This window comes from Chanodichthys erythropterus, chromosome 5, assembly GCF_024489055.1.
Source record: "Chanodichthys erythropterus isolate Z2021 chromosome 5, ASM2448905v1, whole genome shotgun sequence".
Taxonomy (NCBI): Eukaryota; Metazoa; Chordata; class Actinopteri; order Cypriniformes; family Xenocyprididae; genus Chanodichthys; species Chanodichthys erythropterus.
The window spans coordinates 14,598,071-14,612,601 of record NC_090225.1 but is presented as its reverse complement, the minus strand read 5'-3'; the positions used below and the strand labels follow the sequence as shown (position 1 = coordinate 14,612,601).

At 34.5% G+C, this 14,531-nt stretch overlaps 1 protein-coding gene across 1 annotated transcript; it reads right to left on the bottom strand.

Annotated features, from left to right (window-relative positions):
• Positions 1-700: 700 nt before the first annotated feature.
• pik3ap1 (phosphoinositide-3-kinase adaptor protein 1) lies at positions 701-13,356 on the bottom strand. Its single transcript, XM_067386189.1, has 17 exons — positions 13,095-13,356; positions 11,525-11,944; positions 10,534-10,766; positions 9,637-9,781; positions 9,324-9,466; positions 8,394-8,523; positions 8,014-8,210; positions 7,538-7,697; positions 6,965-7,030; positions 6,252-6,527; positions 5,984-6,046; positions 5,675-5,877; positions 5,520-5,580; positions 4,930-5,097; positions 4,351-4,421; positions 3,132-3,232; positions 701-1,735 (listed from the first exon to the last, which is right to left on the bottom strand). The coding sequence occupies exons 2-17, from the start codon at positions 11,922-11,924 to the stop codon at positions 1,630-1,632; spliced, it is 2,523 nt and encodes an 840-aa protein (XP_067242290.1). The 5' UTR covers positions 11,925-11,944; positions 13,095-13,356; the 3' UTR covers positions 701-1,629.
• Between the last annotated feature and the right edge of the window lie 1,175 nt (positions 13,357-14,531).

The following is a 14,531-nucleotide window of genomic DNA, read 5'->3' as shown; positions in this document are numbered from 1 at the left end:
ACTGACCGAAATCATCGTCAGGATTTATCCATGTATCGAAAAAAACTCCCTAAATACTTACTCCCAGCAGGTAATATGTGCACTTGCCAAACACCTCCGCTAGAGGCCAGTGTTTACCAATGGAACCTTATATATGGAGCTAGCAGGGATTCATTACATCTGGTCCTCGAGGTCCACTTTCCTGCAGCGTTGAACTCCAACCCTGATCAAACTCACCTGCCTAAAACTTTGTTTAGGTGTGTTTGATTAGGGTTGGAGCTAAACTCTGCAGGAAAGAGGACCTTGTCGTCCTGAGGTGCTAACCTCTGATCAACATTTATTTATTATTATTTTTATTTTTTGTTATATCAATCTTTCAAAAGTTTAAGTTCATTCATTCTCCACTCCAGGCAATATATATACCACATTCATATCCTTGTAGAACTCGTAATTACAACTTGTAAACTCTGAATTTTCGGAGAGTTCCGACTTTGTACCACATGACCACTGCAGATTCATATTGCTATTGATGTTGCCAGCTCCAAGTAGAACACCGTGGGTTGTCATCTTGCAATTCCAATAATTGTGACATGGCGTGAATGTAGCATATGCAAGCGCACACTCATCTGCCTCCACTTTTGAGTGCAAATCTCCCACCCTACATTTTTTTTCTTTTTCAATAACCCATTACATTACTGTACACCACAATAATAATTTAATATGCATGAAAATATGTCTCGTTACTTCCGTTTCATTGCGACTTTAATCAATATTGTCACACATATAAACACACACACATACAAAACACATCTCTGCCTTCTTCACACTGTGCATTCACACTTAAATACACTGTTTCCATTTTTCTGCTTCTCTTTGGGTGATGTACATCATAGCCAGCAGTGAAAAGTGAATAAATATTTTGAAAATACAGAAACATACGCTACTTTAAATCTCATGTGCACTGATCACAGCCAACACAAACTATATTGCAGTTTTAAATAGAAAAAAAAGTTCTAATTAAAAAAGTAGGGAAGTTCTTGAGCTTGTTATTTGCTATAACTAACAGCACTCAGGCTGTACAAACCAAATAGCTAAATTGCAAACAAGTGATCATAAGAAGACCCTTCAAACATATTGCATATCTTCAGCTGAAGATTTATATTAAAAACCTATAAATTAAGGTGATAGATTGCACAGCAAGTTGAGTCTAGATCAATTCAAATGCAAAGAATGCAGGATTACTGATCCATTAGCTGTGACAGAAACTTAAAATTACTGTATTCACAGGCAATAAATGAAAGGTAAGTTAGCTTCAAGACTTCTGAATCTGATGTTTAGATATTATTCAGTGTGCTACCTGGACAGTTTGAGCATAGATATATTTTTGCAGCATATGCTGCACAATTCTGTGCAGATTTAGAAGTCGGTAAAAATAATATAGGCTAAATGGCAAATCATCTTCCTTAAGAGATGCCTTCATACAAACCTCTGTAAGATCACTGACCGACAGGACAGCTTAGCAGCTGTCTTCCGTTTCAGACACAGCCAGTATCTTTTGCTCCATCTTGAAGAGATTTATAGATCTCAAAGGCTCAACAAGAAAAGTGCACAGTCAAACAGAATGAAAGCCAGCCATGTTGAAGCAGACCATCACCATGTCCGTCTCGGTATAGGTGGAGGTGGAATGGGCCTTTGCGCCTGAGAAACAGGACGGGATGGACTTGATACATATCGCTCATTTAGTACCTCTGGATTCCTAAAAGAGAGCAGGTTCAATTTAAAATGCATAATTTTCACACTGAGCTCCGAAACAAACCAGCTAGGGAAATGCTTAGAGCTGTTAAACTAAATATCTACATACTCATGCTATTGCAAAAAAGTGTTTTTACAAGGCATCATTGTATTGATACTGCTTAAACATTTTATTTTTTCCTAAACTACAAACCCTTAATATTAAACAGTAAAGTCTAAACTGTTCCACACTACTGTTTGATGTCTGTAAGATTTCTTTAATGCTCATGAAAAAGGTCTCAAATGCATTTATATGATCAAAAAAAAAAAAAAAACAGTAATATTGTGAAATATTATTACAATTTAGAATATATTTTAATATATTTTTAATGTAATTTATGTGATAAATTACATTAAAAATAATATTAATATTAATAAAATTAATAAAAAATTAAATATTTTGTTTGTTTTTCACGTTTTAATAAATTTAAAATGAAACCTTTGAAAATCTCCCATTGACGTACACTGATAGAATGTTTAGCATTCAAAATGTAACTGCCAGAAATAACACTGTAACATTTGCATACTGAATCATGATTGGTTTTGTCTTCCTTGCATACTGTATATTTCACCATTTACAGCTGCCTTAAACTGCGCAATGACTATGTGCTGACAGCTGAAATTAAGTTGAAATTAAAAAATGACACGAAACCGAAAATGTTTTTGTATAAATCTTTGCTGATTTGCAAACACTGGCATTTTGTTCCAGAAAAATGCAAATCTAGTTCTTAATTTGGGTCGGATGTGCACACCTCTCTAATTTTTTTCCAAATTTAACATAGTGCCCATAAGTTGAGAATTAGCAGAGGATATGTGAAGCCCACATCAGAGTGCAGATGTTCTTCAACCTCTCTCTGACACGATCTGGTGTTTGTGTATACTAGCTGGTGAAGAAGTAGTGCATTCTAAACCCACACTCCATCTTTACAAGATTTAAAGGTTGATACAAACTTCTACATATGATAACATTACTGATGGAAAGTTAAGCTTCACAAACTCCGGCACTGTGGTTAAGAGAGTTTTGCGATTGATGCTGTGGTTTGTCACATGGGGAGGCGTAGAGTTTCATACATGAACCACCTACAAACCTTCACCTATACAAACTTTTATCCAGTCATCTGGTACATTTTTGCAGTGAAACCTTTCGAAAATAAAACTAGCCAAAGCCACAAACCTAATATGTACATGTTCTCTCTGTACACCTTCCAGTCTCGCTGTGTAAAATAACTCTGTTAAATTTATTTTTTACTTAGAGTTTCAAATGTATTTCACAATAGATCTATGATAAAACATGCCTGTCTTTTCTGATCAAAACGCAGTTGGTTTTACCAGGTATTGTGGAAGGCATTTTAAACACGTACCTCTCCGTTACACGTGGTGGGATCCGGGGTGGAGGGAGTACTGGTGGAGTGTTCACTACGGGCCGGAGAGGCCGTGGAGGAAGCGGAATGTCCGGAGGCTCCTTAATCATGAAAGTAAAGACATATGAACATTTAAAAAAATGAAGGTGTAATCATTTCTTACATGGTTCTATTATATTCATTTAAATAAAATATTCTTATGCAAAATCTCTACTATACTATTATGTAAAAGTCTCTACTATCATACAATCTAAGTTTGAGGTCTGTCATTTTTTTAATTTTTTTAAGTTTCTAGCTCACCAAAAATACCAAAAATAGCTTTGATCAAAAATACAGTTAAAACAGTAATATCATAAAAGTTTAAAATAATTTTCTTGTATTTTAAAATGTAACTTATTCCAGCAGTCTTCCAATGTCCCATTATGCTTCATAAATCATTGTAATATTCTGATTTTGGTGCTCAAGAAACATTTGTGACCCTGGACCACAAAACCAGTCATAAGTCGGGAGCAAATTTGGAGCAACAGCCAACAAATCATTGTATGGGTCAAAATTTTCGATTTTTCTTTTATGCCAAAAATCATTAGAATATTAAGTAAAGATCATGTTCCATGAGGATATTTTGTAAATTTTTTACCGTAAATATCTAAAAAAAAAATATTTTTGTCAGTAGATATACATTGCTAAGGACTTCATTCGGACAACTTTAAAGGCAATTTTCTCAAAATTCTGATTTTTTCACACCCTCAGATTCATGTTTTTCAAATAGTTGTATCTTGGTCCTATCCTAACAAACCATACATCAACGGAAAGCTTATTTATTCACCTTTCAGATGATGTATAAATGTCAATTTCAAAAAATTGACCTATATGACTGGTTTAGTGGTCCAGGGTCACATTTCTTCTTAATGTCAATGTTGAAAATGTCGTTCTGCTTAATATTTTTGTAGAAACCGTGACACTGTTTTCAGGATTCTTTGATGAATGGAAAGTTCTAAAGAGCAGCATTTATTTGAAATAGAAATCTTGGTTACACTTTATTTTGATGGTCCCCTTTAGACAGTCTGTTGACTATAAGTAACGTTGCATTTCTCATTAGAGTATTAGCTGAGTATTAGTAGACTGTTAGGGGTTAGTAAAATAAGTTGACATGTACTTGCAAAGCATCAAACTATGATTATAATCCAAATTAATAAATTATTTAAGAAAGAAAACTGACCTCACATTCACCATCCATCCCACTGCTGTTGCTGACAGTGCTCTGAATGCTCAATCTGTGACTGCTACTACCTGCACAAGTCAAACATTTACAATTCCATTGTTGAAACACACCATACTTGTAAACATAGTTCAATAACTACTTCAGTTTAGTGGGGTGGGCTCACCCCAAAAAGACTGTTTAAGTTATATGAAGTCCTCATGTGCTAACATTTCCCAAAAACGTACTTTGGCAGTTCCTTAGCACAATGAGCTTTTGAGATGGTAATACAATAAAATTTTTATATATACACTATGGTACTGAAATTAATGTACCATGGTATCACACTCCAACACACTTTTAAAAAATACCATTGCACTGATGGTACATGTCCAAAAAACATGGTAGTACCATGGAACCTTTGAGCACCTTTTTGAACTTTCTACAAAAAAAAAAAAAAAAAAAAAAAAAAAAAAAACATCCTACCAAAATAAGTGTTTTGAAAGCGCTGTGGAGCAGGGTTAATCTATTACAGTCAGTATTTTTTTTCAGAAGATGTTATTGCATGAGATTAAAGAAGTTATTTTTTTTTTAACATACTAGAAGTGCTGGAGGTGCTTCCTGTCTGCCAGCTTCCTCTCTGCAGCGGTCTACTAACAGGAGGGGGTTGGGCAATCGAACGAGGTGTGGGTTCGTACACTGAGCAATTCACGTTCATTTGAGAACCCCACTGAACGTTTGTTTGCATTGGTGCTGTAATCATAAGCTCTAATGAAAAAAAAAAGAAGAAGAAGAAAAAAAAAAGTTGTTTCATGCTAAATGTCACAAAATGTAACAATACCTTTAAATGGCCCCACCATAAATGTATTATATGTGCCAAAAACAAAAATATATTACTTATAAAATATATTTATATTTAAAATAGATTTGATTTATAAAATATATTTGTTTGTAATGTTAAGTTAAATATAATAAAATTAATGAACAAATAAATTCTCTCTTTTGCATTATTATTTGCATTATTATTATCAGTAACTTTCATACAACACTGGACTGATGGGGCGTGAAACTTTTTACACTTTCCACAGATCATTAGTTTTTACGAATACTGAAATTTTTCTTGTACACTCTAATAGCATGCCATTTTAACCATTTATAATTATATTGTGGAATGAAAGGTGTTTCCTTACCAGCATTCCCTTTGCCTCTACAGCGTCGGGTGATGCTGTCTCTTAATCTCTGTAAATTTTCCTTGAAGTAAATGGAGAGGTGGTTACAGAAACCTGAGAGATGCTAATATCATTTGTTAACATTCAGTTCTGACAATTATCATGGCGGAACTTACTTGCTGAAAGCGGAGAGAGCGCCATCTTTTATCTTGATCAAACTGCCAAGCCTTGAACTCCTGCACTGCCTCTTCCACAGTCAGCTCTCCCACCTTCACCCTCTCCTGCAGAGAGATGAGCTGCCTCTGTCCAGGTGTCTTCATGCCTGCAAAGGGGTCATGGTGACTGCTCATGTTTCTGTCTCTCACCAGCCGTACAGGTGCTGTAAGAATGGATAATTTGAGAATGGCAATAATTTGTATCCATATTCTGTTCATATATACCAATGGTTCGCAATTAAGCTAAAGAAAGACACTGTCACTCTGTACCTAAAGAGGAATCCCTTTCTGGCCGTTGGCTGAGTGAGTATACAGGTTCCTTGAGACAAAACACTGTAAAACAGGTCAAATTAAACTGGCGTTCTAATGGGACTGTTAAGATATGCATTATAGTTAAAGGTATAGTTCACTCAAAAATGAAAACTGAGTCATCATTTACTCATCCTTATGCATTCCAAACCTGTATGTATGCATTTGTTTCTTCTGCTGAACACAAAAGAAGATATTTTGAAGAATGTTCATAACTTTTGGTTCACACCTTTGGAAATGTAGGTTGTGTTCTCTTCGGGCTCTGGCAGGTTGGCTGGTCGTGGAATCGGTGCAGGTGGGCGGTTGATCACTTCAGGGCTGGAATGTTCCTCTACTGTGTCATAAATTTGCTCAGGGCAGCACGGGTTATACGGGTCCTCCTCTTCTACATCACCATAGATTTCCGCATTAATGCCCATGTCATGATAGTCTTCATCATCCATGTCAGGGAATCCACCATTGGTTGAATCATGTGGCAAGGGTTGTAAACGCTTGTCAGGTTGTGCTAAACGAAAACCATGAGAGTTTAAAGATTCATATTATTTGACAACTGCAAAATATACAACACTTGTACACTAGCTTACATTTTTATAAACATCATATATTAACAAGCTGCTCTGTTTTCACAGTAAGCAAACATGCTACATCCTGTAGAAGAGATCGCAGGTTCGAATATGCATACCAGCAGAATGAGATAAGCGGGCTTAGCTAATTTATCTATTTCCATGTGTGTTGCATTGCAAATATGAGGATAACATTGCAAGCCTTTACAAAAATGTTGTACGTTTGGTGATATTTCCAAATAATATGTTTTCAGACTTAAAGACAGACAGCTGAAGGGTGTCGTTATCACATAGGAAAAAAAAAAGTGACAAAAGCCACATTAGTCAAAAGTCACATAAATAACTGTTATTTTATGCCCATCGTTTCTCATTGATGTACCTTCAAAAAACTTTCTCAGCATTGTCTCCGTGCTAGAGTCCTCCAAATCACTTTCCAAGTCATCATCTGTAGAAACATAGATTTTGTGTACATATTTTACAAAACATATCTGGCAATAAGGCAATAAAACATGTCTTTTAAAGGGATAGTTCAACCCAAAATGAAAATTCTGTCATCATTTACTCACCCTCACATCCAAACCTGTATGAGTTTTCTTCTGTTGAACACAAAATAAGATATTTTTTAAGAATGTTGGTAACCAAACAGTTGACGGTAGCCATTGACTTCCATCTAAGGAAACTGTCAACCGTCTGGTTACCAACATTCTTCAAAATATCTTATTTAGTGTTTAACAGATAAAAAGAAACTCATACAGGTTTGGACATGAGCGTGAGTAAATGATGACAGAATTTTCATTTTTGGGTGAACTATCCCTTTAATGTTTACATTTGTAACTTAATTTTCATAAAATGTATAGGTTAGCCATAGTAAAAAATATACCAATAAAAATAATAGAAATGCTTACAGAATACAGTAAAAATAGAGTTTTTAAAGAAAATGCCATATACTAACCCATTTCAGGATTTAGTTTCATCATAGACTCGTAAATGTCCTCATTGTCGAAATTTGTGATGAAATTTTGGGAAGCTGTCAACATATCCTCATAGATATCTTCATTGCCAGGGCTGTTCTGAGATTCCTCCATGTGGGTCTTCACTAAATCTACCGTCTCCTGTTTGGTTTTATGAAACAAAGAATGTTTACAGAAATAATTAGCATCACTGCTATACTGAAATGAAGGCAATAAGAAATACTGCTGTACAAATGTAAGCTGATCATTAACAGAGCCTAAATAACATCATTGCATTTGCATTACCAATGTTCTGCGCAATGAAACTGCCCATATCATTTTTGCAATGCAATGATATTTAGTTTCACATGTATTAATAAATCTATGTGTGCCCACAGCATTTCAGGAAATGATGGCTGGCTTTATTCACTACACTCAGTTACAAAAATCATCAAGAACATTTACGCAATGAACTCACAACATATTCATCCATAAACTGTCTTAAATCAGAGAAGCCACTCTTCTCGGCCAGTTTGTTAGGGTAATCCCCATCTTTGTTCATCACACTGTAGGCCTGCATGGCTCCGGGGCAACGCATTAACAAAGACGTTAATTTTTTTAAGCCATATTTGGCCGAGAAGTGAAGCAGTGTTGGGAGTTCCACATCACGGTGATCTGAAAACAAAGAGATCTCTTCTTATTGTTGTTCGATAGAATGTCAATGATTCCTGTCTTTGAGAAAATTAACCATCCACACCACTTGGTGTTATGTTATCTACCACCATAAAAGATATAAATCATAAGCTAGACTTTTATAAACTATGTCGCAAGCAAGTACTTTTGAATGAAACCACGTACTTGCATCTGTGTTATCTGCAATTTGACTAATTCCAAATACTTGTAATCCATTAAGAGGCATGTGTTCTTCCAGAGAGTCCGCAAGCAGATTATCCAGTGACTCGGGCACCTCTGATGTGATGTCAAATGCCTGAAAATGTAATAAAAAATAAAAAAATCAGCTCAATGTTAGTCTTTAAATGAAAGGTTCTTTTCTGTAACTATACTTTTTAAAAGTATAAAGCATTACAGTCTGCATGTTTAGAATTAGTGAATGAAAATTAAATGTTGATTTAAAATATTTACTGCTCCTCACACAAACTAAAATGTCTAAAATGGACTTTTTGTGTCTTATTGACTGATCAACAAGTTACATAAAGCATCTTGCATTACTGATTTCAGGCTTGTGGGCTGCTATTCAGGCATCTGTATGATATCAGGCCACTTTCGGGGCTGAAACACTGTCACATATATTTGATATTTTTTTTAAATTACTACAAAATGTAATATTTCATATATTAAATAATATAATATATTTCCCCTGCCTCTGGCCTAGGAAACTTGGATAGGCTCTAGCCCTATCACTTAGAAGGTCATATAAGGAATAAAGAGAGAGAGAGATTGTGATATTAAATAATTATAAGATATTACATTTTTCATAATACCATAATGTATCATAAAAGGATTAAAAATATCAAGTGAAGACGTGTTTATTTGTATAGCACTTTTGACAATACAAATCCTTTTTATATATAATTATATATATGAGATATACATGTTTATGATGCTACTTTGAAATTATACATATTGTGAAAAGCGCTATAGATATAAACATGACATGACTTAACTCTTATCACATTCATTCACAAGTCATTTCAGTTTACGTGATCTCTTTTACTGGTATAACACCTTTTTCTGTTTTAACTGATTGATTTTCAGTTCCATCATTACCTGACACATGAACTGCATTGGATCCGTTGCGTTCTCTAGATACCTGCAAATTTCCTCCATTTCTGTGAAATATGTTACTGTTGTTGAACAGACCACAGACTCATTATTATAAAGAGTCAATGAGACTTTCCCAGCTGGCATTTCTTAGAGAAAAAAAAAAAAAAAGTTACAAAAACAACTTTTGCCTCAAAGACAAAGCTTCTCTTATAATAAATGAGCACATTACCAGGAAACAATATGTAAATTCAGCTGAAAGTGAAAAAGCTTGGAGGAACTGATATGAAAAGTTCCTCTTTCTGTGCTTTTGTCTTACCAGGTGACTGTACAGTAACAATACACTCGTTTACAAGAGTCCCAGGCATCCGCTGCGGTGTCGAGTGCTGAGAGTGAAACTCCACCTCCAGGCTGCCCTCATCCACAAATTTCTTTACCATGATTATATAAATATTCACACGATTCTTTATGGGAACAAACAAATGGTGAGAAAGTCATGAGACCACGTTAATACAGTAAATGACAGTGTAAAGCAATCTGATGATCAGAATTTCGCAAATGTCAGCAAATGCTTTTGAATGAAATGCTGAAACTATAGTTTAAACTACTTGGATTTCACAATTTTTTAAAAGTAACAACAGTTTACAATGTCGAGGATAGTGAGTCAAAATATAGTTTTAAAAATATGAACAACAATGACACCATTTCGATCAAGCCATAAATACACTAAAATGTCGAAATGTCCACTCCATTAGGCATACTGTATAAAAATGTCTCTTCAGCCATTCAATTAAATTAAATTAGGCATAATTTGATTCTTTGTGTTCTCACATAATCAAATTGATTGATTTAAACTGAATATTTAAGTGATTACTAAAAACACCCAACGGCCCAACTTTGTAGGTGAACTTCATTCACTGGAAAATAAAATGCGATTTAAAAAGAACAGCATGGGCAGCTGTAGTTTGTGTCATATTATCACTCATGTGTGCTACATCATCCTTATTTCATCATGTCACTGAACTAAGAATGGCTTAAATGATCTAAATCAAGCTTCTTAGACAGGGCCCACTTCGCACTGACTTCCTTTCTCGATTGAAAGCGCAAAAAAGTGTGATCTCAAACCATGTAAGCTACATGCTGACATTAACAACTAAATATTCTTAGAAAAAGGCTTATATTTAGGCTCCGCATGCATCATGTGCCATGTACTTACCCCACATAGTATTCTGTCTGGTTGGACGGTGAGGCAGGTTTGGTCATCTTGTGGCTCAATGTCATTTGAACATGTCTGCTCAAAGGGACAAACATCATCCCCGTTCATCTGATGCTGTTCCGTCTCATCGGGTAAAGTTACAGTCTCAGGAATTTCAGATATTGTGAACTCATCCATGCGTTCTTCAAGTTCAATTTCATATGGATTCTGGCAATGACGTTCACTAACGGATCCTAGGATGAAAAATTATATATTAAACTTTCCTTCAGATCAACCTCTTCGTGTTTTGTAAAATTAACTATGAACCGCCATGCAAATAAAATAAAATAAAATAAAATAAAATAAAATAAAATAAAATAAAATAAAATAAAATAAAATTAAATTAAATTAAATTAAATTAAATTAAATTAAATTAAATTAAATAAAAATAAAATGTAAGATCTACGGAAGCTTGTTTCGGCAACGGAATTTAAAAAAAGCTAATTGAGATTTATCTTATAATTCCTGCTTTTTTTCTCACAATTACGAGTTTATATCTCGCAAGTTAGTCTGAATTGTCAGATAAACTATTTTTTATTCTGTGGCGGAAACAAGCTTCCATACTGATCACAGACTAAACGTTAATTTAGGCCAACCTCTCTAAGTATGATTTTGCATGGAGGATCATAATAAAATAGAAAGAAATAAAGATATCAAAATATAAATTAGTATTTTTAAAAATACAGTAGTCAACAATTGAAGTGGATCAAAACCTTTCATTAAAGTTGTCCTAAAACCTTCTTCTTAGGACAACTTTGATGAATTTTTTTGATCCGCTTCAAATGTTGACTACTGTATATAGCTGAATACAACACATAATCCTTCAAATTTCATTCATGTGCATTCCTTTGCTGTTGTTGTTGTTAGAGGTGAACAAAAGTGCAAGTATTCATATGTTCTTATGCTGAATGAGACATATACTGCCAGAGCATACAGTACAAAGAATACATACCATCATCAATGCACTCGAGGACAGCAGACACATATACTGATGGTTCATCTTCTGAATTGAGCTTTCTCCAATGTTCCCAGTGTTCAAAATAGTCCGCTGACACTTGCCTTTCTGATATACCACACAAAAAGGCAACGACTTTGTGAGGAGGCTGAAGAAGATCCCGGAAAGTGTTCTGCACGTCTGGTTCATGCTGCATGTCCAAGAACGCAGTAGTCAGCAAAAGTATGATGCACTTGCTGGAGCCAAACAGCTCATGATTTTTCAGCCAAATCTGTTCATTCACATCACACAGAATGACGGAGCCCTCCAGAAAGTTACATGATGTGGCCAAGATTTGCTGTAGATACTCGGCCCATTCACTGGCCTCACTGGTATGAACAATTAACACCTCACACATTGTGGAGTATCCAGGATTTTCTGCAAAACAATGGATAATAAATGTACATGAATGCTTTTAATATTAATAAAAGACAAATTCACAAGATAATTTAATGCTTAATCAACTACAAATAAAAGCTATGGAAATGTGAAAGAAACTCATTTATGTTTGCATTCAAATCTAAACCTGTCACTAGAATTCATTAATTCGTCATTATTTCAGTGCTAAAATATAATTAGTTAGCAGTGAAACAAAGCACACTGCAAACAACTGGTTTCTTTGCTGATTAATGAATTAGTGACTCCTGGCATGTTGCAGATGCTAAATGTTGAGCTAGACACTTTGTCATACGATGATTGAGAAATAAGTTGGTTTTGTCAATCAAAAATATATCGACCTTAAAATTAGTCATCTTTAGTCTCCTAAAAATGCTTTATAAATAACACTCTGACATAGTGTCTGTGTACAAATGAATGTGAAGTTTTAAAAACACATGATATGAATGCAGATTTTCCCAGTGGAACTTTATGAATCGGGCTTGCTGACAATTAAATAACAGCAAAGTCAGGAGGACCGTCTACTATGACCCACATCAACACTACTGAGGTGATCAAATGATCAACAAATAGCATAAAAATGTGAAACTGTCTTTACAGATCTGTGTGTCTGTCTTGCTTGTAATGTAATCTAAGATCAATTCATTTTCATAGACTTTCTCTGGAAACTACTTTAGGATTTCCACATCATTACTGTATACAGTACTCCTCTGGACACAGTCGACTTTTTAGAGCACACACTTCAAAGGAAATGCGATTGAGCTACTTTATGTTACATGCCGAATTTATTTAAAAAATTTAGTTTTTTTTATTAGTTTTTTTTATTATTATTATTTCCCACAAAGCTTTTTCCTAACATTGAATGTTAAAGCACAACCACAGGAAGATTTCTTATTCAACTTCCTTGTTGCTTTCACCAAAACTATTATTTTGCATCAACACTGCTTACATGTCATCTTTAACATTTTCAAAAAAAAACTTCTGGCGACAATCTATTCAAATAATCAATTCAAATTTAAAAACTAATTCAAAACTCCAATTCTTATATCTTCTTAGTTTGGTCTTAAGGTTAATTGTTCAGTCGTAACATTTTAAAGACAATAAACGAGATCTTCATTTAAAATTGGCTCACCTTGATTCTTGTGATAAGACTCCAGGGTTGTAATAAACAGTGCCTTGTTTCAGGGACTGTAAAGTGGCTGCACCTTCCCACTGTGGCTTTCCACTGTTCTACTTTCTCTGTCTATAGCTTCTGATCAAAATAAGTATCGTATTTGACTGTGGTACATGACCGATTTGCCTTCAGCCCATGACTTACATCTACTAAAAGAAACAGTCCATTTCCTGATGGTGGGCGGTAGCGTCACTTCCTAAAATACTCTGCAAGTGCCTAAATTCACACAGACAGAGCTGCTGTAGGCCGCTGTGACTCTATAAAACAGTAAGAAAAATTCCAGACAACTTAAATGCAGAAGTTCACTAAAACATCACTGTATGGCCTATAAAACAGCCAGACCATTCATAAAACATGTGCACAGTATAGTATCCACAGTATACATTTTTAAGTTGCCACTTGAGATTCTCAAGAATGACATTCACACAAAATATCTTGATTACATCTCAATAATGTTTCATTTCAATGTCTTTTTTTTTATTTTGACTGAAATTAACCCCAGTTTAAACCACCTGTTTTATTTTATTATTTCGATAACACTTTAAAATAAGGTCTCATTTGTTCACAGTAGATACATTTAGGATGTTAGCTAAAATGAAATATCAATTAGCAGTATATTTTTATAGCATAATCTTTTTGTAATGTTACTGAATAAAAACACAAATTTTCATTTTTTTCATGTTCATGTTAGTTCACATTGTATTGACGTATGTTAACAGATACAAATTTACATGACCAAAGATTAACAAATGCTGTAGAATCTTAGTTCATGTTTACTAATGTAGTTAACAAATGAAACCTTATTGTAAAGTTTATCCTTATTTCATGATTTGGAGCCCAAGCTGTTAATGATAGTATGAGTGCACTGCAATTCTACTGTAACTGGCATTTAATAGTTTAACTATGTATGGTCAAATACAGAAACAATGCAAAACCACTGTAAAGTTCCTATTAAAAGCTTGCCAGTGCTATTTTTCAGCCTATTATTGACTAAAAGGAGGAAACAAAACACTGCAGTTTCTGCTGTGTTCCAGGTACATTTGAGTCAGGTTACAGCCAAATGTTGAAGTGAAACATACATTATGAGACTAAAGTGGAGATAAATTAAGACACAAGCAGTAACCACACTTACAACATCAAAATTCATTAAATGAACATTCCCAAATAAGCAATATAGGCAACATTTCTACGTTTATATCTACAGGAAACATTTCGATGAGATCTGATAGGTCAGTGACCAGAAACCCTTGCAAGTGTCACTGACCCCATGAGAGGTTATAACAGGATGTCTTCTTTGCTCTGTTGTATTCTCGAAATTGTGAACTTCTTTAGTTTAGTGATGTAAAACTAGAATGGTAGGAGTTAGAAGAAAGTACCACCTTGTAGGGACTGCAT

What these genes read in the sequence shown, in the direction of transcription:
- pik3ap1 (XM_067386189.1), bottom strand. Translation starts at nt 11,924, where the DNA reads ATGTGTGAGGTGTTAATTGTTCATACCAGTGAGGCCAGTGAATGGGCC. An exon ending in AGAAAGGGATTCCTCTTTAG is followed by an intron (nt 5,878 to 5,983) that starts GTACAGAGTGAC and finishes CCATTCTTACAG; the next exon opens with CACCTGTACGGCTGGTGAGA. An exon ending in TAGAGGCAAAGGGAATGCTG is followed by an intron (nt 5,098 to 5,519) that starts GTAAGGAAACAC and finishes TTTTTTCATTAG; the next exon opens with AGCTTATGATTACAGCACCA.